This window comes from Charadrius vociferus, unplaced genomic scaffold (genome assembly GCF_000708025.1).
Source record: "Charadrius vociferus isolate BGI_N301 unplaced genomic scaffold, ASM70802v2 scaffold259, whole genome shotgun sequence".
In the NCBI taxonomy this organism is placed as follows: Eukaryota; Metazoa; Chordata; class Aves; order Charadriiformes; family Charadriidae; genus Charadrius; species Charadrius vociferus.
The window spans coordinates 3,505,977-3,530,326 of record NW_009661368.1 but is presented as its reverse complement, the minus strand read 5'-3'; the positions used below and the strand labels follow the sequence as shown (position 1 = coordinate 3,530,326).

The 24,350-nt window shown below is 44.2% G+C and overlaps 2 protein-coding genes across 2 annotated transcripts in view; one reads left to right on the top strand and one right to left on the bottom strand.

The window, feature by feature from the left end:
• Positions 1 to 11: 11 nt before the first annotated feature.
• Positions 12 to 18,811, bottom strand: ELMO2 (engulfment and cell motility 2). The gene is made up of 22 exons (XM_009893375.1): positions 18,729 to 18,811; positions 17,995 to 18,122; positions 17,820 to 17,860; positions 17,280 to 17,352; positions 16,554 to 16,604; positions 15,387 to 15,568; positions 11,712 to 11,811; positions 11,351 to 11,502; positions 9,048 to 9,126; positions 8,395 to 8,430; positions 5,426 to 5,476; positions 4,972 to 5,094; positions 4,210 to 4,344; positions 3,664 to 3,768; positions 3,476 to 3,584; positions 2,699 to 2,835; positions 2,208 to 2,371; positions 2,013 to 2,125; positions 1,615 to 1,722; positions 1,185 to 1,267; positions 776 to 853; positions 12 to 224 (listed from the first exon to the last, which is right to left on the bottom strand). The coding sequence occupies exons 2-22, from the start codon at positions 18,070 to 18,072 to the stop codon at positions 36 to 38; spliced, it is 2,187 nt and encodes a 728-aa protein (XP_009891677.1). The 5' UTR covers positions 18,073 to 18,122; positions 18,729 to 18,811; the 3' UTR covers positions 12 to 35.
• A 4,939-nt stretch (positions 18,812 to 23,750) lies between these two features.
• SNRPB (small nuclear ribonucleoprotein polypeptides B and B1) overlaps positions 23,751 to 24,350 on the top strand; it is a 3,714-nt gene continuing 3,114 nt past the window's right edge. The window contains exon 1 of the mRNA XM_009893510.1: positions 23,751 to 23,813. Within this exon, the coding sequence (XP_009891812.1) occupies positions 23,751 to 23,813 (63 nt within the window). The remainder of the gene's footprint in view (positions 23,814 to 24,350) is intronic.

The following is a 24,350-nucleotide window of genomic DNA, read 5'->3' as shown; positions in this document are numbered from 1 at the left end:
GCGCCCCTGCAGCGGGGCCCCGGCCAGCCGTAGTGTTAGACGAAGTCGTAGCTGCTGGGCTCCTTGGGGATGGGCGGCGGCGCCTCCGGGATCTGGATGTTCTCCAAGTCCAGGAGCCTCAGCTTCATCTCCATGCTCAGCAACGTGTCCAGGTCGCTTTTCGTCAGCTCGCTGGACATGTCCTTCCCCAAGAGAGCATTAAGCCCGTCAATCCAGATACAGTACTGCATTAAAAAAAAAAAAAAAGAAAAGATAATTCGCAGTTCCAGGCTGTGTTGAATCTTTCCATCTGTGCAACAATTAGAGATACTCCTCTATAGCTCCAAAATAGGAAACACGGGAGGGAGTTAACCTATGGGGGAAAAAATACCCCAATGCTGAGACAGTGTCCCCAGAGGTTTCCAATGGAAGTTAGAAGTCTAGAGGCAAGCACACGCCGTGGCTGTAGAGGGGGCTACAAGTTTCTACTCTAGCATAACAAAAAAAGTAAAGCTATTTTAGGCATCAGTGTCTTACAGTATCGGGAAAAGGGAACACCTGACTGCATAGGAGAAAAGAAAGTAACAGTCTAGACTAAGGGAAAGGACTGTAGGATAATTAAAAAAAGATAACTGGGAGGAAAAAAAAGAAACTCACACTAAGCATTGACAACATTTTCTAAGAACGAACCTTGGAGGGAGACACCGTGCTCAAGACTTTAGCAAGAAGCAACTGATCCTTCTTAATCTCTGAAGTTAATTGCTTTATATTCTACTGCTTAACTGATGTTTCTTACCTCATATTTATTAGGTGCGATGAAGTTCAAGGTCTCATCGGGATCGTATAATATCGAGAAGGCCAATTCTAACACTTCCTGAAAGGAAAAGAATCTTTCGCTCATTGGCTGAACAAAACACCACAGCACCTTCTGCCTGCTGACCCAGCCAGAGAAGCTGCCTTGCTGCAGCTCAGTGCATTTCCCGTATCAGTAGTCCCAGCAACTCTGAATGGCCTATAGCAAAACCAGACCACCCTCACAGCACCCCACAATCACAAAAGAGTACTACGAAAAGGCCCAGATATGAGATGGGTTTTGTAAACAACACACCTGCAGTATGGAAGACCATCTGCTCCTGTTGCTTGCTTTCACAGTCTTCAACTTTACAGCATTAGATATTAATTACAGGCAAAAAGGGAGAACTTACCTTGTTCTGTTTCAGTGCACTTTTCTCCTTCATGTGTGGACAATCTTTCCCTGTGACAATGGCTTTGATGTCTGCAACTGGAACTAACAGTGAAAAAGTAAAACTCACAAAGAAGAAATCCTAACCATGAAAAGACAGCACTTTGTTTTGTCTTTGCAACTGAGCATTGTTCCTGGTCTTGTAGCTCATTACTGCGGTTTTCCAAAACACATTACCAGTAACACGTCCCTACAGTTGGCTATTATAAGAAATACCAAGCAATTCCAAGACTCAAAGGATTTGGGCAAGGACCAAAAGTTGATCTCATCTCAGTAAGGGCTTCGGCCACAGCTCTTTTTCTCTCATCGCTAGGATGGCACTCAGAACAGCCTCCAGCCCGCAGAGCACAGAACAATGGCACAGTGTGCTCAGAGCAGTACACAGGACTTACTTTTTTCCTGTAGAGATTCAAAGGTCACTTCCCCCTGGGCATTATCTTCCAGATCTCCATAGTGTAGCACCTTGTGATTCAGAGCCAGGCGACAATACCAAAATCTTTCTGGAACACACAAGTAGAGTAAGCTGAGCAAGACCAATCACATCAGGTCTTACAGCCACTACATCCTATAGCCACCCCAGCCAGTCCCTCAGCACTGCTTCCTGTCCATGAGGGGATGGCTGTGTTCTCAGAAATGCACATCTGTCCCATCCCAAACTACTGGCTGGTATGGACAGCCCAGGTAACCACCTTTCTTTTCTGACAACACGCCTGCTGACAGATTAATCCATTAGATATTATTTGCCTACAGTTCTTCACCTGAAAAAATGCAGTAGACGCTGTCACCTTACCTTGTCTTCTGCGATTTCCAATTTTTCGAAAGCTACTTCCCTCACAAAGCCTGTTCAGGCGCTGTTGCTTTATCAGCTCCAAGATCTCAGGTTGGATTTTCTCTCTCAGCTCCCTGCCAATCAAACATGGAAGAGTAAGCAGCAAACGGAGATAACAGCAAGCGCAGAAGGCAACTGTTTTTGTCAGGCACTTACACAATAGGTGGTGACTGGAAGTCATCTTGGCTCATTCTCTCCGACTGGCGTAGTCGCAGAATCTCAGAATAGCTCAGGCTGCGCAGTTTGCTCTTGAACTGGTCCAAGGAGTTTGGTTTAGAGGGGAGAGCCCGTGTGATCTGTTCCCTCACAACCTGCATAACCTAAACAGGTTGGGGCAGGGAGAAGAGCAAGTCATATTCTTGCTGCTTAATGGCAGCAGAGAACCAGGGCACAGCACAGCGGCAGCAAAGAACTGACATAGAATAACCGGGGCCAAGAGTGTCAACGTACTAGTAACTTGGATGATCCAGATGAACAAAGAAGGACCTCAGGTCATGCCAAATAAAAGTTGGACCATCCTCCCTTACAGCCCACGTCAATGCCCTGTCACACCTTCTGCACCCTACACTTCAACCAAGTGTACAGGCTGAGTGAACATGTGCTGTTCTGCAAAAGATTCAACAAAAATACCTCCTCTCCGCTCTGACCTTATTAAAATCTTCTGCCGTCGCCCTCATTTCTTTCCAGGTCTTGTTCAACAGCTGGATGCAGATGGCAAATAGCTCCTCAAACGCACGGTCATGGGTGAAAAACATGGGGTGATAGTCATTCCGGCCTTCATTGGCTTCAGGAAGAAACAGAAACCACAACCATGTGAGCGTATTGCACAAGAGCCACTAAGAGTAACTGAAATCCACTACAGTGACAGAAACCTGACAGTGTAGAATAGTACTAACTCAAAGAGGTTAAGACAATTCAATGCTTCGTCTCCCCATAGACAGTCCATATCGGGAATGGCAACTATCCCCAGGCTTCCCCGTGCAAGCCTCTGTGACTCGTATGACTTTTCATACTAGTTCCCCCAAATGACTGCTTGCAGTTGTTTCCCACTCTCCTCTGACAGAATTTCTTATACTGGTTAATTGTCTCAGAATGCTGTTTTGAGACTGTCAGAGCTACTAAACTTTTTTCAAGTTCATGATGGTTTCCAGAGTGATTTTTTAAACACCACCATGCTGAAGCTTCAGGAGGTTGAAGCCTTCTGCTTGCCTCAGTTTTTCAGGAGAACCAGAGCGCACACCCCAAAATTTCTTACTTAACTTGAATACTGATATTAGCACTGGGACACTGGCAGTGCAACTCCCAAGCTCCCCCTGTCGTTACACGGCAGAAGTGAGATTGAGGTACAAATGCTTGTGAATATTGGTCAGCCTGTAAGCTTCAGCCCAGCAACTTGGCAAGCTGGGGTAATAAATGGTACTTACGGAGTTCCCCAACTTGCAGGATCTCACAAAGCATCCTGGTAAGCTCAATGGCACTGCGCCCAAAGGGACACTCATGCTTATCTTCTCGACTGCTGTTCTCCAGAACAATCTACAAGAAGAGGATGCAACACACACTAGGAAGAGCTGCTGAGGTGTTGCTATCTGAAAAAAACAGCAGCTTCGCTTACCCTGATATAGGTGTCCTGATGAAATTTGGCCAAGTAGAGCATGTTGTCCAATGCCAGCATCCCTGGAGGAGTCTGAGTAAAATCCATGGCTGGATTGATGTGATTCTGTGAAAAGAGTGTGTAGAAAGAACCCAAACAAATTAGCTCAAAGAAATTCTGTGAGAACCTTTTCTGAATCAATTTTACAACCGCCTGTCCATCAAGCGGTCCCTCACATCTATCCAAGAGGTAACCTCGGACACCTCCTGACAACGCTATCCAAACTTTCTAGAAGAGAAGCTGATTTCCAAGTTCTTCAAAGAATAGGTGCATATGGTAAGTAAACATCTCCAGAGACTGTGCCTAATGACCCTCGTATTTTAAAGATCAGGAAGTTCATAATGATCTTCCCCGGGAGTCCCAGTGTAGCTGAAATCCTAGAACTTAGATACAGAAGTATGGTAAAGCAAACAGCTATTTCTGTTCCTTATGTCCCCACAACTCCGACGGAGATCGCACAGATTGCCTTTACGCGCTTTACAGTCAGCACTCTCTCTAGATGCGTACAGTGAATCCCAGCATCTTGTAGTCCTTGGTGTACATGGCTTTGCGTTTTTCTGTTCCACTGCCAGGGACGGTGTTGCTGTCAGACTCTGCATCAAACGCAATTCTTCTCAACTCAAATATGATGTCTCTCTGTGCCTGAAGGACAGAAAGCAGGGAAATGATAACGTGATCAAATCCACCAGGGCAGTATTTTCACATAATGCGCAGTCCCACCTCTCTCTCCAGAGCTCACACAGTGAATACAGAGAGATGCCAAAGGTCACTAACATTACATAAGAAGAGGCAGTCCGTTTCAAAATGGCAAGTTTCAGTATATTAGGTAAAGCAAAATATTTGTTTGCATTTTCCTTTAACTGCCCCGCTTAGATAAAAGCAATTTCTAGGCATTCAGAAAATGCTCAGGCATTTCTCACAATGCATGTAAGAACTGAGTAACAGACACCTTAAAAATGCCCAGCTTCCTTGTATACTGCAAGGAAACGGATAAAAGGATGTGCCCTCCATAGAGATGGAGTAATCAGTTGGCATCACACCAGTCAAGAAAGGAATATATGGCTTCCAGTGACCACTTAAATCTCTAGAAGTCCCACAGCATACAGCAGGATAGTTGGGAGCATACCCTAACCTCAAGGACTACAATGTGAGGGATGGTTTTGAAACTTTATGCACCACCTACTGCAAATTCTATGGAGCTAAGGAGTTCAGGAATAAGGCCCCTTGTACATCCTATTCTATCAGATCTTATTCAGCTCTAATAGTGACCTGATCATTGGGATCCATCTTGGTCATCATTCTTTCTTCCAGGAGATTAAAGGTCAGGACCTGCAGCACGTACAGCTGATGTGCCATTTCTGTTTTAATAGGGCGGTTTCCTCTGATCACATGCTGCAAAATAAAAGATAGGGTACAAATGAAGAGAATAGAAATAAAAATGGAGGTATTAGCTGTAGGCATATGACAGGCTGCATGTACATCTCTGTGGATGAGGATTCAGCTGTTTAACCTCCATATTCCATCAGAAGCATAATGATAATGCTCTGTAACAGAAGAAAGCAGCATCCTGATAACCCCCTTTTGAACAAGTGGCTCCAATGTCACCTTTGAAAGAATCACTTTTCTGGAAGTGCCCCAAAGGCAGCAGAATTTACACTCTGCACAAGTGAAACCTTTATTGAGGGACCATTAGGAAGCACTCTGTCATTCCAGACATACTTACATTCAGGATTATAGACCTCAGGTGCTTCTGGGCAAATGCATTAGCCATTTCCTGTTGTGGAATTGAGAGATGAAAAAACATCAGTGAAATATAAACAAAAAGACCACATTGTGCAGAAAGGAGAGAAAGAAGGAAGCCTATGAATTGCAGATAGCACTGGCACACAACAAAGTGCTATTACTACAGACTGTCAATTTAGCATGGCATCTCACCACAGAGCACGCATCAAGTTGGGATGCAAGGGTCATCCTTACTGGGCACAACTCATGGATGGCTCCCCTATAAAACATCATTAATGGGGAGAAAGGCACTAGGGTAGTCAAAGAACAGAAGAAAATTAAGCTTAACATTGGACATCTAATGATACTTCAACATCAGGAGATATGGCAGCGGGGAGCATACTGTGGGTTGCCCAGAAAAATCTGTCATCTACAGGAGGTTCCTGCAATTAGTATTTTACAATTTTCTATACATAGGTACACACCCAAGAAAACAAGGGCTAGAGGATGTAGTTTTCAGGTCTCCTCCCTCTCAAAAACTCTCCTTCTGAAATTTACATTTCCTTTGTCTCACTGCTTAAAGAGATATTTAGAAGTCAAGTTTAAGGACAATTTGCAGAAGCACTTCAGTTTACAAAAATAAAGGCTAAATAATTTTCATCCTTCGAGGAAAGCTTCCAGTTTCTCTCTTTACTGTATGGCTTCCTTCCCCAGATGAGGAGGGCGTCCCAACCATCAAGTCATGATGACAGTCACAGCAGATGCAAGTATCTGCTGCAAGCCTTCAATTCAGTGACCAATCCCACATCCACCTGCAAAAATCTAACCTCTGCTTTCCTCGTAAATTTTGAAGATACACTTTTTAAAATACAAGTGATCTCATTACAGCTGCTAGGAGAGTGGCACTGTGCTAATGTCAAGACGGAATATTATCAGAAATTTGCTGTTATAAGCAAAATCTTTGGGTCAGAAAAATCTATTGGGCAACACATCATCTGGAAGCAGTCCAAAAGAACTGCCAGTCTGAGAGCTCTTCACATTCCTATGCAGTGCAGATTGAGAACTGGAAGCAGATGTGCAGTCTTAGACAATTGCACTCAATCAGCTGTACATTCTGAGCAATCCAAGACTGCTCCAACTGCTCCTATCAACCCTGCTCTTGACAGGCTTTATAAGGAGTCTGGTAAAATGCGTATTTTAGCCTCATTCCAAGTCCCTTTTATCACTTTTGCTCCAGACAGAAACCTCCTAAAACAAGAAAGTGATATGCTGGCTGATAGCCAAGCCATAATCGCTGCAAATTCAGCAGCGCTCACATTACAACCAAAACAAGTCAGTGGAAGGTATCTAAGAAGCAACTAGATAAAGTAGGAAGTGGTTTTAGAGGTAACACACTGCTCTCCGAGTCGCTATTTTTTACTATAATTCATGAGACATATGTAGTACTGAGAATAGAACAAGACCGGCTGTTAGGATTTGTTCATGCACGCCACACAAAGAACCCTTACTCTGAAGGGATTAGTTTGTACATGGGACAAAGTAACAGGTGACTGAAGCAGATAAACAGTGGGAAGGACAAAGACAATTCAACAATTCTAAATAGCGTAGTAAGAAGCATGAGCATGCACACAGCCTAACCACTGCTACGGGATCTGTGTTCTGCTGAGAGTCCAATAATGCCCACTTTGCTGCTTGATGGGGTCACAGAATCATTCATGTTGGAAGAGACATCTTGAGATCATCTAGTCCAACTCTCCTGGTTTAAGCAACATCAGACAGAGCAGGTTGCGCAGGACCGTGTCCAGTCAGGTTTTTAACATCTCCACCGATGGAGACTCCACAATCTGTCTGGGTAATCTGTTCCAGTGTTTGACCACCCTCGTATTAAGTGTGTGTGTGTGTGTGTGTGCAGGTGGAATTTCCTGGGTTTTAAGTTGTGCCCATTGCCTCTTGTCCTGTCAGCAGGCACTACTGAGAAGAGTCGGGCTCCCTCTTCTATATTCCCTTCCATCACATTGGTAAGACCCCCCCTGGGCCTTCTCTTGTTGAGGCTGAGCAATCCCAAATCTCTTAGCATCTAATCATATGAAGGATATTCCAGTCCCTTAATCATATTCTGGCCCTTTGTGGTCCTGTGGATTGCGTTCAAGGGGAGGGGGGAGAGAGGGAAGTTAAAGATCCCTTGGAATTTTGTTTGCTATGAAGTTTAGTATCTTGGCCAAATTACCAACAGATGGGTATGTTCTTCCTTATTTTCATGTGTTAAGCATATTCATTAATTTTAGAAATTCTTGAGACCGTAGTTTCCCCTTTGAAAGCATTGCATCCGTGGCAGAAGTGGAGCACTCTCCATGCTACCCATAAAATCTAAAAAATGTACCACGGTCTCAAGGTACGGAAGGTTCCAAATCAACCTATTAACAAGAGTAGTGACTCCTGTGGAGATAGCACAGGGCAAAAAACATTCTTAAAATACAATTCCCAAAGGGAGAAGTCACAAATTAGGCATGTATGCTCTAGCCCCCAATCAGCACTAAGTTTTGTGACTGCTTTTCACAGACAAACAGCTCTACCTTTAGAAGGATGCAGCTGGATATGAAACTCATTAATGCAAGCGAGATTTGGGGTATAAATTCAGGCTGCAGTAAGTTTAAGGAGACCCAGACTGCTAAAGAACTGGTTCCGGTTTTAAAATTGGTTCATCTGGTCAGTTTTGTAGTATCAGTTTCCTTTTACGATCACTGTTATTGTCTTGTGTGCACGATAAGTCATTCAAGATTTCTCCTGCTACTGATTCTTCTCCACTTCACAATCTGAGTACATCCCCAGAAGTCCTCCCGCCCTTCTCCCTGGGCTCATCCGCTATCTGAAGCCTCCGTGCATCATTTCTGAGACACGAGGAGGCATAACTGGAGAAAAACTAACACGCCTACAGTTCCGCATGACCAGCCCCCAGCTTGAGTTACTTACAGTGATGGGCAGGTCTAGTGGGTTAAGCAGCTTGTCCTGCTGGCAGAAAGCAAAAAAAGGCACAAAGAGAAGCAGACAGGATTTAGCTCAGAGTCCAGAAATAAGGCACAAACGGGGCACTAGAGAAGAAAGGCTTCACACAGCAAAGCTCCACAATACAGACATATGCACATCTTGCACGTAGCTGAGATCTTGGGGTTTTCCTCAGAGCAGGACAGGTGTTTCGTTTCTCACATTTGCCAGTGGGAATATCCCCCTATGACTTAAGAAAGGTTCCTTTTTCTGGGGAGAGGGAGGTGGGGTGTTTGCTTAGTAGGTACATACAATCCCAAGGACTCTACCCAGCCTACCTCTCCCATACTGAATTAATTTTCTTCAAAAAAAAATTCCACACTGTACGGAGGATTACTTTCTGCCTCTCGAGGACCTTCAGATGCATTTCTGAGCATCTCCTAAACATAGATGTGCTGCTCCAGAACACATTATTAATGGGATGGAACTTTTTCTCCTAAGTTGCCACACTGAAACAGCTACGTAAGTTCTTGGCAAGGTCCGTGGTCTGCCTTGCCCAGACAGTATGATTTCTGAGGCATAAAGTAAACAGCCAGCCAGTAACCATTATTCAGGTTTAAAGTCAAAAAGCAAGAACAAACCTGTCTCTTGTCCTCAGGTGCCTTCAGGAAGAGGGCATTGATCAGGGCAATTGCATATGTCTGAATCTCTTGGTTTGAGCTGCAGAAACGAAAATGGGAGGATCATAAGAGAACAGACAGTAAAAAACATTACAGCTTGCTGCTTTGCCTGCACTGTAAGTACATTTACTACAGCTGTCTTGCATTTCAACGGACAAGCAGGATTCAGGTAATCTACTTTCATGCCATCCACCTTGCCATAAGGCCTGCAAAAAGCTGACAGAAGTTGCTGACTGATAGCTCCATTAGTCAGAAGATAGTGCAGATCGCAGCCCAGCAGAGCTCAGAGTTCAGCACCCCCATAGTTTGTCTCCAGTGCTGAACCTATCTCTGTAAAGCCTAGTTATACTGCAGTCTGGTATATGGATACAGCTAGAAACTTATATGGAGCGAGTAATTTTTCTCCCTTATATCAATGGCAGTCACCAAATGCAAATGGAACTAAGGGGGAAGCATGCCTCTCTTTATGGCATTGCCTTCCAACCTCAACATTTTGGCCCAACCCACACGTCTTTTTATTTTCACTGAAAAACTTCTTCAGGTAAAGGGTGCTCAGTCCCTTCCTAGATCATGCATAGCGTGTTGGTTTCACTTGTGATGTTTTGAATAAGCTTCCAAATGACGATCACACTCTTTTCCACCTCCATCTTGATGCTCTATCAAATCCAGTTTTGTTTCTTGCTATACTACTCCTCTTGGAAGACTTCTGCAGAACTTTAAGCTCTTCTGATTAAGAGAATTCCAGTGTACCGCCTAAATGAATTTTTGTGTGTATACTTTAAAAAATATGTTTATATATATATAAATATAATAAATAAAATGAAACTTTTATAAAACACCTAAAGCTAAAACATCTTCTAGCTTAAACAGTTATTGTCCCTACTTTAGCTGGCACATCTGTCGATAACAACGATATTCTCTCTTCTATTGCTCCCTTCCAAATCTTCTTCATTTTGGTCAACTGCCATACTTCAAACACGCAAATGTTCATGCATCATCCTAGGTTTTCCTTAGGCCTCCAAGCTTTGCAGTTCTCTAAAGTCTGTCCCTTCACCACCTCTACCCTCCTTTTTGGGGTTTGCTGCTCTTTTCACTACACTGATTGCTTTTTGGCACAGAAAAACAATTTTTAAATTAATTTCTCCTCTTCCAACTTGTCTCTTTCAGACTTGTTTCCATGGTCCTGTTCTTCTAGAACCTACCCTCTGTTCAAGACTGTTCCCTCCTGATAGTCTTGCCAAACAAACACTGGCAATTCTGACTCACTCTGCAGCTTCCCTTTCTATGGTATTCCCTGCATAGATACTTTCTTCAGCAACCTGCTGTGCTCTGGAAGCACTAAAGCAGATGAATGTGTGTCTTGAACAATGGTATTTTGCTTAAACTGCACAAGTGTGTTCAGTGTTAGGACCAGACCCATGTTTTACTAAAACAGAAATTATAAAGCTGAAAGAACATACACTCTTTGCAGAACCAAGTTGCTGCAGTGTTCATGAGAACGTTTTTAGCTTTTCTGTTAGCCAAGTTCAAATGTCTAAACACTCTAAGCACACGGTGACATTGATGCAATACATTGTTTGCACTATAATTTTTTAAACTCCTGTTCATTGATTAAGGAATATTAGTCATATTCACAAATGGTGCTTTTCCACATTTTCAGAATTAAAAGGCTTGAGGAAAAAAACCCCAAACAACTACTTAAAGCTCTAACAAATGCACGTTTCCTTTTTTATGGAAGAGTAGAACTGACCTAGATAAACAACCTTAAAAGCCAGATATTAATTTGTCAATTCTTTTGGAAAGAGAGGAAGGGGAGGTGTGAAAAAAAGCCAAAAAAAGCTATTGTTTCCTTTCTTAACATGCAGGACAAAAAACAGATGATGATGAGCTCTTAGATTCTAGTGGAGACAATTTAAAGAGGGGTGAAGGTGACAGATGACGGGATGCAGAAGCTTTGGGAAGTTGTTTTAGTAAAATGCAGGTTTAGTCCTAACACTGAACACACTTGTGCAGTTGTTTAAACAAAATATCTTTGTTCAAGACATACACTCATCTGCTTAAGTGCTTCTAGAACACAAACCATATTTTTCCAGGATCTTACTTTTTTTTTTAATCTGTTAGAAATCCTTAAGTTGAAGATGTCATATCAGTAATACTTTAAAAATAGCATCTTTAAGTGATTTAAACGTAAAAGGATACATTTTCAAATTAACAGATATTCATAAAATTGATTGAAATCACACCATTGTTGGGTGGACACTCACACTTGCAGATGAGAAATGAGCTGCCCCACGGTGATCTCTTCTGCTATCTTCTGATACAGAGTCTGACTGTTTAGCACCATGCTTTCTAGAATGGCTAGGGACCGTTGGAGGATGGAGACATCTACCATAGGCTGACTGACATACCCTGCAATCTAAAAACAGAGGAACCAGCAGGTCAACAGATGCCCATCCAGGAAACCTCGTGGTGAGCGAGACAAGCTAAGGGAGACAGGGCTCAGAAAGCTGAGTGCACTGTGCTCTCAGTGAGTACTCAGCTCCTCAGAGTCATCTTGCTTTCCTGGAAGCTGCATTAAAGCACAAAAAGAAAGAGCATCCACTCATCCTCTTTACCCAAACTCACCTGTTTGATGAAGGTTATAGAGACCATGTCCCAGGAGACGATACCGTGGTCCATGAGCTCCAAGAAGGCAGTCAGGGTGAAAGCCAACATTTCACTGTAACTGAGAAAATGAAGAATGCAGTTACAAGAGACCTGGTAGCAATGACAAAGACTGTCCAAGCTGAAAAAGCTGGATAAGAGAAAAATGTCACCGCCTTCTCCTAATAAAACAGGTTACAGTTTGGCAGCTGGGAGAGCAATAAATTATTTACATTTATGAAAATAATTTTGTTTTGTGGAATCGTATTTTATTTTTCCTCATTACAAGCACAAGTTAAACTAGCAACAATAAGTCCCTAGTCCTGCAACCAGAGACTCACAGCCACCTGGATCCATACCTGGCTAGTCAAAGGAATAAGAGGAGAAGCAGCAATGCGGTATTTCTTCCTGAGCACTGCAAAGTATCACTACTCAAATTCAACACTTTCATGTGCGGGGAAAAAAACCAAACCCAACTAAAACCCAGAATATTCAGTGCAATGACCACCAGTTAAAAGAAGACCAACTTGAAAAGGGGAGAACTTTTTAAGCTGATCAACTGAAAATTTAAACCATCTGCAAACATTAGGTTTTTCAACAGTTGTCAGATTTGAGCTCCAGAGTAAATCTGTGCAGGCAAAACATGCAAAAATATTTGGAAATTATAAGCCCTACACACACCCTGAGCAAACATGTCTTAACGTCAGAGAAAAACAAAGAAAAATGAATTGTCATCCTGTAAATACTGGGACCTGGCTTGAAACAAAAGAAAGCACAGCATGAACTGTGGAAAATTTAATACAGAACCACAAGACAAAAAAGTAAACAAGACTGAGGGAAAGACTGCAAAACATGCTGAAAACATATTACTTGCTAATATATAAGAAATTAGAAGACCTGTAAGTGTTATGACAATACGTTATCAAGACTTTAGAAGTGCTTTCAATGAAACAGAACAGCTACAGTGGAAAAGCCAAATGAGTTATTTGCATCAGAGTTGACCATGAACGTGCTTGGGGATACCTCCAGATCAGAGCTTGGTTTTTTGGTTGTTTTTTTTTTTTGTTTTTTTTTTTAAGAGAGAAGAAAAGTCTTCAAATCTGTCATTTGACCATCACTAGAAGACATTCTGGAACAAGCCATTCATATGAAAAACAGTTCTCTAGGACCAGATGATATTCACTGAAGAATTCCAAAGGAACCATGGTAAAATGAAACATTGCCAAATTGCTTATTGTGCTCTGCAGAAAGCGGCGAATATAATGCCAATTTTTAGAGAGGACTCAGGCAGGAATCTGAAGGACATACCAGGCATTTAGGTATTTGTAACCAGGAAGACAGGCGGAATATATAATAAAAGAATAATACCACTAGAAGAAAAAAAATTTAACAGGGAAGAATTGCTACGGCTTTTGTCGAGGGAAGTTATGTTTCATATCTGTACGTGTATTGGGTTCATGTGGCAGGGTTTTGGTAGCTGGGGGCTGCAGGGCGGCCTCTGTGAGGAGGTGCTGGGGCTGCCCCAGGCCAGACACAGCTGGTCCCAGATGGCTCTGTGATGAACCCACCACTGACCAAAGCTGAGCCCCTCAGCCAAACTGGCGGCACTTCTGTGTAAGCATATTTAAGAAAAGGTAAAATGTGCTGAGAGAGGAGTGAAAAAACATGCAAGAGAAACAACCCTGCAGACATCAAGGTCAGTGAAGGAGAAGGGGGAGGAGGTGCTCCAGGTGCTGGAGCAGAGATTCCCCTGCAGCTTGCGGAGAGACCAATGAACCAGGTTGTCCGCTGCCCATGGACCACAATGGTGGAGCAGCTATTCCCACTGCAGCCTGTGGAGGACCTCACGCCACAGCAGGTGCAGATTCCCCGAGGAAGCAGCACCGATGTGGGGCCCATGCTGGAGCTCCTGGCAAGAGCTGCAGCCCGTTGAGAAGAATCCATGCAGGAGCATGTTTTCTGGCAGGAACTGTGGCCCACAGGGGACCTACACTGGAGCAGTCTGTTCCCAACGGACTGCGTCTTGTGGGGGACCCACACTGAAGCAGTTTGTGAAGGACTGTATCCCGTGGAAGGGACCCCACACTGGAGCAGGGGAAAAGCATGATGAGGAAGGAGTGGCAGAGACAAAGTGTTATGGACTGACCAAAACCCCCATTCCCCGTCCCCAACTGCAGCCCGATGGGGGAGGAGGCAGAAGAGGAGGGAGCAAAGGAGTAAAGTTGAGCCCAGAAAGAAGGGGGTGGAGGGAAAGTGATTTTACTTTTGTCTTTATTATTCCTCATCCTCCTCCTCTATTTTTAATTGGCAAAAAAAAAAAAAAAAAAAAAATCATTTTCCCCAAGTTGAGTCTATTTTGCCCAACCCATAAGCTTTTTCAGTTTGTTTTCTTCCCATCCTGTTGAGGAGAGGGAGTGAGAGAGTGTCTTGGTGGGCAGCTGGCAGCCAGCTGAGGTCAACCCACCACAATACTGAAGGTCTCTGAACACGTCACTAAGTCAGAATAAGAACAGTTAAGTACAACTCCTGGACTTTGAAGAAGATTTTTATAAGGTGCTTCACTGAAGTGTCTTACAACGCCCAAAACATTCAGCTGCTAAAGGGTAAAAACAAAAGCTCTTTCTTGCATTAATAACTGACTGAAAGACAAGAAACAAATAGGTAGAAATTAAATGTTCAGGTTTCAACCTGATGAAGAGTTACAGACAAATTTCCCCCACAACAGCACAGTAGTACTGGAAAGAGCCAAGAGCCAGGGGGAGCACGGAAAGAATGATTAGCACTCTGGAACGGCTGCCATAGTTACAGTGTTAATGGACTAAGACTGCAGCTTAGAAAAGGCACAACTGAGGGTTGGTATGAGAGAGCGCTATATGGTTATGAATGGTAAGGAGAAGGTACAGAGGAATTCGCAATTTCTCATAACAAAATATGTAGAGGGAACAAAATGAATATTAGGCGACATGTTTAAAATAAAGGAAGTATTTTTTTTATATGACAAGTAACTGTGGAACTTCACTTCCACACAGTGCTGTAGATGTCAAAAGGATAAATTGATTAAAAAAAATGAAGAAGAAAAAGATCTACAAACAAAACACCCAAAAGTTCTTACAACAAAGAGATATCATTTCTCTTCAGGAAACCCAAAGTTGAAAACTGATACTTTCTTTGCTATACATTCTTTAGCCCTTTTCATTCCCAAAGATAAACGGAACTTTGGCCTTCATAGCAACTCTTCCTACAATGCAGGTCAAAAAGTACTGACCACGTATACAAGAGCCAGCAACATGCTTGCTGCTGACTGGTACGTACATGCCACCAGTTCTACAGGAACGTTCTTGTGTGCAACTGCATGTGGGTTTTTCATAGGATACCTTCTCCCTTAGACCACAGATGAATAACTGCTTGAGGAGATTATGACCACAAGAGAGGTAATAGAAGTCGTTTAAATTATCAAAGTGACCTTTCAATGCAAGTTTCACACATCATAGATGTCTTCTCTTTTGCCTCATGAGGTTTAGCAAACAACTCGAAAGACTGTCTCAGTTAATAGATCCGCATTAGCTATGAGGTTAGTTACTTAATGCCACTTCATCAAGCAAAATTAGCCCTTTATTTGAGGCCCTGTTCCAGAGTCCTGGAATACAGGGAACTTACTGGGAGAGAAGTTTGGTCCCGCTCTCCACAAGCCGTGTCAGCACTGTAATCCCTTCCATGTTGATGAACTCTGTGGCAAAAGTCACATCTGCTGAAAGTTTAGCCAGTTCCTTCATGGCATCCAGTCGGGCTTCCATACTGTGCGACTGGATCCTCTCCATCAGCTGGCGAGCTGCCCTAGACTGGGAGGAAAGAGGGATGATGCCAGTTACAGACTAGACACCTGCAAACGAAGTTCTGCCAGCATCAGCATTCTGTCAGAAGTACACGGATGGGCAGAGAGAGCACAGCAAGGGTAGAGAGATACCAGCAATGACAGGATAAGTAGCTGCAGTCAGCAAGTCTAAGATAGACCAAAACGGCTGCACTCAGCAACAGTTACAGCCAAGCAGGAGGCGAGTAAAATGCTACTTTACACGCTGGAGTAAACGGTTGGTTTTCTTCTTGGTGAGGTGAGTGGAGGTGGATATAGAACTATAGAGTGAGACCACTAAAGGCCATGTTAGAAAAAAAATAGATCTCTCATAGATTCAAAGAGAAGCACAAGCTCATTTTGTGCAGCCACACCACATTCTGTAAGATTTCTCAGACACAGATCAAGGATATCCTCTCAACCACCTCTTGCCTAAATAACTTCTTCCTGTTCTATTCGCTCTCAGCTATAAGCCATGACACATTCACAAAAAAGGTTTAAGAATTTCAATACAAAGGAAGCTGCAGCAAGTCTGCAAAGGACAACTGTGAGATCACAACAGCAAGAATTCACTAGGAACAATCCCCTCTGCATCTCATTTGTCTCTTATTTTAATTTCTGCATTAAATCACCAGTACTGTTCCTTTCTGACTGATAACACTAACTGCACTCATACTGAGAATGTCTGTCAGGTGCTTTACAACGTGCTAATTTAGGAGATGCAATTAAAACATAGACTGGATTTATTTACAGGAAGTCCCACAAAAGGGTAGAGCATCCAAAGGAAAGATACACACCACAACCAGGAAGGAAAACAAGAAAACAAGAGTGTGTGTTTCATTGTGTGGAATGGCTCACAACAAACGTAAGCCCCCTGCAAATTAGGGAGAAGGAGAACGAACAGCTGGGAGGCAAGAACCAGCCTGTCATAGGAGCATAGCTACCGAGAAAAAGGGACGTGAGGAAGCATTTACCGGGGAGACTGCCAGCTGTAGGATAGTTCCATTCTTGATGTCACAGCGAGTCTGAAAGAAAACATAAACTTTAAACTGCAGAAAAGTGGGGGGAAAAGAATGCAACTGGATCTACAGTGCACATTTGTACGCACAAATAGAGGGGTTCCTATACCACACAACCCAACTGAGGGTGTTTGTCGGGGTTTGGCCTCAGCCAGCAACAAAGAACCACACAGTCGCTCACCCACCTCCCACAGCCGTGGAAAAAGGAATCGTCAGGGCAAAACTCGTGGGTTAAAATAATGCAATTTAAGAGAACAGCACATGGAAAAGATGAAAACGCGATTACAGTACCGCCGCGATGTGCACCGACCGGACCCGCACCTCCACAGCCCACCCCCGAGGGGCGACTCCTCTCCTCGCCCCGGCTAGCGCCTCTTATAGCCCGGGCACGGGGCACGTGGGATGGAATCCCTGCCCCCTGCCGGCTAATGGGGAGATTAACTCCATCCCTGCCGGAACCAGGACAGTGTTGAATTGAGTCACTGGGTCCTCACACCTATGGGCATGCACAGGGAGAAGCACAAGGCTCCTCAGTTGAATGACACCATTCAAATCTGAGTATTTTTGATAGCAGAGATGTTGCCCCTCAAGGATTAACGACAGTATTGTTCCATGACACGAGTCCAAGGCATTCTGCGCTCTTGCCTGGGACATCAGCAAATTGCTACCTCTCACACTGACCTGCTCTGTGATGTACAGCTGAGGACCATCAGCATACCGCAAAGTGTAGTACTCAGGGTTTGGCAACGACCACCTGGCAGAGGAAGAAGAAGGACACATAAGTTTCTTCCTTCTCTTTTTTCTGGCTCTTAATTAGGAACAGCAGCTTGATCACACGGGGGTGGAAAAGAAATTTCAAGCAAATTTTTATCATGGGAAAATAGGTCTTTCAGCTTAATCTAAATCAAACTCTGTGGAATGTCTGAAGAGGACACCGGTTCAGGAACAGCAAGACGAGCCAGTCCTCAGAGACACTGACCTTAGGGGCTTACATGTGCACACACTCAGAATTGGAATAAAAATGCAAAGCCCCTTTTTTTTTGCAGGAGATCTTTTTCTTCCTGATTTAAACCCTGGCCCATTCCATGGCCAAAACTGGCAGCAGGCAGCATGGATTGTTGTAGCAGCACATTGACAAGCAGCAGAGACTTTCCACAGTACCCCAGCAAGATTTGATGGGGGACAGACTTTGTCCACAAGGGTTTCCAGAGAACTACTCACCCATCACAGACCTCCTTGATGATGGATGCAAGAGGCCTTTTCTAGAACAGAAAGAGAGAGTCCTCAGCAGCCATGTTCCACTCAACCAGAAAGGAATACTGCCCATTTCCATGCTTCCCACATTCCAGTATCAAGGTTGTGCGCATTTCCTTCCCATCTGGTTACCAGGTCTCACCTGATCTATTTCCAGCAGCTGGGCATTGGCACCCGGCCACTCAACAGCTACTTTCACAATGTCCGAAGGCGGTGGCATTGCTCCAGACTCCTCCGGGTGCCTTTACACCAGCATACACCCCCACGCCTGTTAAAAGAAAGGACAGTGAGCAGCTGTCTAAAAACAATTTCAATTATTACATTGCATCTAACACCAAGCTTCAAAACGCTAGATAAGATCAGCCTTATGGTTTGCTGGGCCTGCTAGGGACAAAACATCCAGCCTACCACAGATCGAGGCCTCATACTAAAGCAGCACATTTGAAATTGCATGCCCAACCTTATCCCCTGAGAAATATCTCTGAGAGCTCGTTGGGGTGCTCACACAAGAAGGAGAGTCACTCTGATGAGCAAAGCCCCATCTGCCACCCACCGTCTGCACTGCCAGGTCAGCTTACAGGAGAGTAAAGCAATAGCTCCGTATGCTCAACTACTGCCTGTACGTGAGAGAGGGAACACACTGCCCAGGCAGTGTCCCTCCCATGGGTTGGTGTTTGCTGATGCCCCATTTATATTCCTCAGATACCTCGATCCACTCAGGATCCCCAGACAGGCTCCTGGGCAGAGTAGCGGCAGCTAGCTTTATCCCATTCCCTACCTATAACATCATAAATCCAAAACACGAATATCCATCACAGAAGAAAAGTTAACTCAGCGTTTGCTCCGGAGGTCTACCTTTCACTCCTTTATCTGCATTAGAGCATAAGCTTGTGCTGAGGGTTTGGTCCCAGACAGTTGTCAGACATGATGGTTTGTGCTTCATCTGGTAGTAAGAGGCTGTAAAGAAATGTACTTGTTCAGTTCCTTTTTAATCCTCTCCTGGGTGGAGGGCACAGCCCTGCTCTCTCCCACAGAACCAAAGGGAAAAAGTCACATGGGAGTGAGACAACCCTCCCCATCAGCGGTTCTCAGGAACAAAAGCTTCAAGCTGCCAAAGATAAAATCTGACCAGACACAGAGGTAGTCCTGTCCTTAAGGACTCCTCCTGAGACTCAGTTTCTAGCATATCCTGGATGAGATGGTAAGCATCCCAAGAACAATTTCCCAGCTCCTATATAAACTCCTATTTCTCCTATTGGGGCAACCCAATCCCCTTTTCCCAGCACAGAGATGAGACGGTGCCGAGCAGGGATGTTGTTTCATGGTTCACATACTTGCCCGACTTCCTTGATCAACTGGGAAAGAGATGCTAAGACAGGCTAAGACTTGAAGGGAAACGAGCAGCCTTTGGGTTTTCCTGATGCAAGGCAAGTAAAGAAGAGAGAACTTTCCATGGATCAGCAAAGACCAAGCAGCTGCAGAGATACCTGGCGCAGGAAATTGGTCTACGTGACTGTCATGGAAAAGGGAACTTCTATGAAATTAGCTGAGTCTACCACAAAAGGTGTGTATGCCTGGCCCGTATAAGATGTTGACCTAGAGATCCACTGACGATCTCAATTAATGAAGCTCGTATTCCTCTTCCTTCCCTCGCAGAGACTGGTATCACTGCATGGAGAGATATGAAAACTCAGGTGCGCTAATGTTTCTCTGCATTTGTACACACACAAACTGCTTCTTCAGCCCCCTGTGACTATCTTCTCATTCCATTTGAGGCAGCTTCCTCACCTTCTGAGACAGTCACAACGTTATCATCCCTCCCGCCTGCTGGAATTCAGGATGAGGGGGGCAAGTTTAGCATTTCTTTCACAGCCCTTTCTGTAAATGCTCAGTGTTATCATTGCAGCTAGCCTCAACCTCAAGTCTCCCCCAGATGAGAGACAGTTGCTTTACAATGAAGGCACCTGCTGGAGAGAGAAACCAGCCATTCCCCTATTAAAACAAGCATTGTTTACCATAAGAAGCCCTTCTGAAGCTGCCTTGATCAATTTGCTCTATTCCCAGCATGTGTATGGTCTTTGCAGTTCTGCAGGAATCCAGGAAGCCTGAACTCCAAAGCTATCTGGGGTTCAGCCAACCCAAAAGGGAGACTGGTATTGCATGTGCACAGGAACACCATCCTCCTCCACTCCGATGACAGCCAGACTTTGTCCACTCCACCATCCCACCCCTTGGAAAGTACCTGGCAAGCCAGATTTGGAATTTCATGATATTCTGAAAATGCACAGCTTACCCCAACTCACAGATGATTACAGTCAGTACTCCTTCTGGCCTTCTCTTTCCTTTTTAGCATCAATCCCAAGAGCAGCTTATGTTTTCTTAAAACCCATAAAATGACTGTAAGACTAAACATATCTCATGCGGAAAAGCACCAGTCAAGTTAGGTTCAGCTTTGCCAGTTTCTTAAAATAACATCTCCAACCTTTCAGATAAGCAGCACAGTGTTAGCTCAGACTACCACATCAAGAGCGCTCTGGCCTCGCACAGGCAACGGACTCAGGAGCGATGACAGAAAAGCATTTATATGACACCTATCATACCACATTGCAAGTTAAAGTCAAGCAGTTACACAAACACCACCTGATACTTTACTTCCTAATCCTGGAGGGCAGACAACCAAGCCATCTCCCGCTCCAAGATTCACTCTGGATAAAAATATTATCACCCTCATCTGGACAACAAACAGGAAAGCCTGTCCTTCAGAGAAGGTGCATCAGGTAAAAATCTCCAGCTTGGACGAGGTGAGGTCACGCAAAGGACGACTGCTCACAGGAGAGCTCAATTAAATTAGTGTTTCAAGGGAGCCTTCGCAGCCCGCAGAGCTGGGCTAATTCACAAACAGAAAGCACTGAACGTATGCTGTCTGATGGGAACACCGTCTCCAAATCCCACCGGCATGTGTTAACGTATTCCTCTTTCTTCACAAATTTTGATTATCAGTGTTCTATTCTCCACTCCAAGACAGAAACATACAATTTACTCTTTGCTAAGACATATTAACTTGTAGCAAATACGTTCTCAAGAGGCCTCTAACCCTAAATGCATACACAGCTGCTAGTGCTATTTCTGTACCCATTGCAATCAGTAAATTGGACTCTAATCCGTTCTTCTACACTCCTCCTGAAGCAGCTGGTCTTCTTTTGTCCAAAGTAAACTAGGAATTCAGGCAATAAAGCATACGGAACCCAGGGCCAGAATAGCACCTTGCCTCAGTGCATAAGCAGAGCAAAGCACTTAAAAATCTGGATACAGCCAGGAATGCTCTGAACCCAGACATATTTAGAAGACTGCAGCGCCCTGCATGGCACTTATCGTTGGGGTTAGCATCCATAGCACGCCTACCTAAACCACTTCTCCTCAGCCTGTTCACAAGTCATTGCCCAATACCTGAAATTGCTAAGGATAGGAAAAGTCTGCCAAGCCGGCTATGCTGCAAGTCAGAAGAGTCCCTCCTGTGCCTAAAAATCTGAGTCTCTCTAACATCCAAGTACAGTGTAATACAGAGACAAGGCAGAACCAAGACAGCCTGCCGAACCAATGTAGTCTTTAGCATCAGCCTTAAGAATCAAAGCTTACCTGTCTGTCTCGCAAAGAGATAGATGAACCTAGTAAAACTACAAATCAATCTTCCTCGCTTCCTTTTCCTGAATTCCATACACGTACATTAAAATAAATAAATAAATTAAAAATAATTTATACTTTCAAATGGCTTTTGCAGCAATAGCTCAAAAACAGGGATAACTCACCAACTAAATCTTTAAGCACACTATGGCAATTACTAGTATACAAGCAGTAGCACGGCTCTGTACGTGTTCCCCAGAAAAAGCACCCAATTTGCACCCCCAGATCTGCAGGATATAAAGGTTTCCATCCATTACGTCTAGAAACAGACGGGCAGTTCCCACATGGTATGTGATTTCTTCCACTCACTGTTCTCCATTCAGCAACTAAAGCCTATGATGGCCTAAACCTGAAAGCCTGAGAAATCTTAGTCATATGGCATAAGCACACATCACCTCCAGTAATCAGACTGGCTTGCAATAACTGAATAGATAATTACTTCTCCCACGAGTGAACCAACTAATGAATAGAAACCGTCTAAATCCATTCGGTGTTCAAGGCACAGCAAATACACAGTGAAGAGGCAAGGCTCAACGATCACTTTCTTGAGTATTAAGAACTGAATTTGCAATTCTTTTAACTAATATACCCGTGAGCAATTAGCATCTAATTACCACTTCTGCCTTCAGCCTCTTGCGGTACAGTCTTTTACTTGTACTGCAACTTACATTGCGAGTTGCTACTGAAGAGTACAAGGAAATACGGTACTTTATACGCCATAACGAAGATGCCCAGCTTACTATAGGTAGCCTTTACAAATCTCTAACTTATCTTCTCCTTGGCAAAAAACGTGCATCATTCAGAGAGAGGAAGTACACATTAAAACAAAAACATTGATATTATGGGAAATTCTGCAGAAATCGTAGAATCATTTAGGTTGGAACAGACCCTAAAGATCATAGAGTTCAAGCGTAAACCTAACATAACACTGCCAAGTCCACCACTAAACAATGTCCCTAAGCAACATATAAATATAAACAAACTCTCCTGTTTCATAAAAAACGTACTGCAGAGGTTGGCCTGCAGCTCCTAGAGGCAATGGACTCTACCTGCATCTCCCTTGATATCCTCGCCACTGAAAACAGGAACCGACCAAGCTGTATTACACTACCTTTGCATCTCAAAAAAAGTTTTCAGCTTTTTCAGCTGCATACAGAGTCAGAAAGTAACTTACCATGATACGTTAGGCTATTTCTGCCCCAAACGTCTTCCATAAAGGAGCACCCATTCGTCGCTGGAAACCATGTTCCCTATTCCCATCAGTATTCAAGGCACAGCAAATACACAGTGAAAGAAATTGAGCTTAAGGACTATTTCACTGCACAGCAGCACCACAGAACAGATACCACATGAGCTTACTGAGGAAGAGATACAAACATCAAAACGAACGGGCTAAGCAGAACCCAAAGAAGCAGGAATTAAAAATTTAAAAAGATAGGAAACTCTTTGATAGTCAGGATCAAATGACCCTTTTAAGGACCCACACAGACCATTGGCTCAGCAGAAGCAGCTTTCCAGAAGAGGACAATGAAGACTGGACTACTAATACAAAGGGTACTTCAGGTCAGCCTCTTAACATGAGGTTGTCTGTCAAAAGCATTCTTTGAAAAGATTTCACTGTATGTCTGCAGACAAGAGAGGTGACAGATGTTAAATTTTACAACGGATATTCTGCAGTGATATATCTGAAAAAAATGCCTGTTCAGACGCTCTTGGGAAGAAGCACATAATCACACATAATTGTGACTATCAGTCACTTACAGGTCTCTCACAGCACATTGTTCCCAACAACAGCATGCAAGCAATTCTCACGGTTTTATACAGGGAGACAGCAGCCAAGCTGAAATCCATCAAAGATGAATTCACTCCGCTTCTGCAGAGCGAGTTTCTTCCTACAAAGCAGTGGCGCAGGGGCAAGGCAAGGAGAAATCAGCAGAGCCACTAATACACTATTCAAGAGACTTCTGAGAAGCTGCAAGCTAAAACAACTAGAGTATTTTAAACGGAATTTCCCTATTCACAAACTCAATCTTCTTTTCATTACCGATAGAGAACAAAGTGTGCTGCGCACAGAATGAAAATGAGGAGGATGAAAGAACATCCCATGAAAAAGAAAAGCTGCCGGGTAGAATCCCCCACTCGACAGGCAAAGAGCTTCAGCTTCTGAAACCTGTAGATGCCACAAAACATCCCAGTCAGATCTCAGCAAGTCCCCAGATGGCGGTACCCACAGGGCAAAGAGGTGGAAGCGCCATTAGCAGAGTGACCGACTGGACAAGGGTGCGGAGAAGCCACTTCCCTGACCCGGCAGCGTAAGAGGGCCGCGGCCAGCAGAGTCCAACCTGAGGGCTACGTACAGTTTCCTACGTTACCGCGCAGAAGAAGCAAAGGGAACCATACTTCGCTAGAGAAACCACACAACCCAGTGGCTCAGACCCTCCGTCTCTGGAATCCCGCGTTCCTCCAAAGGCCTTCCATGGCTGCGCTTCGGCTGTACAACACGAACCCTACGGAACCGGACTCTTACCTTGCGCGTCCCAACCCGGTTGGGCAGAGACCACCTCTTGGCAAAGACAGAAACCGATAGCAACAGGCAAAAGGAGCGAACTGCTTTTTTATTGTTTTTAATCAGTCAGGGGACCTGAGAGACGCCAGCGACTCCCCGAGCTCGGGCCAAAGCTCCATGTCAGGCGCTAAACAGTTTGGTTTTTTTCTGACCAAACGCTGTCCGGTTCGTGCCCGAGGGCCGCTCGGCTCCCGGGGCAGCGGCGAACCGCGCCCTCCTCGGCCCGATGGCGGCCCCTTCCCCGCTCCCAC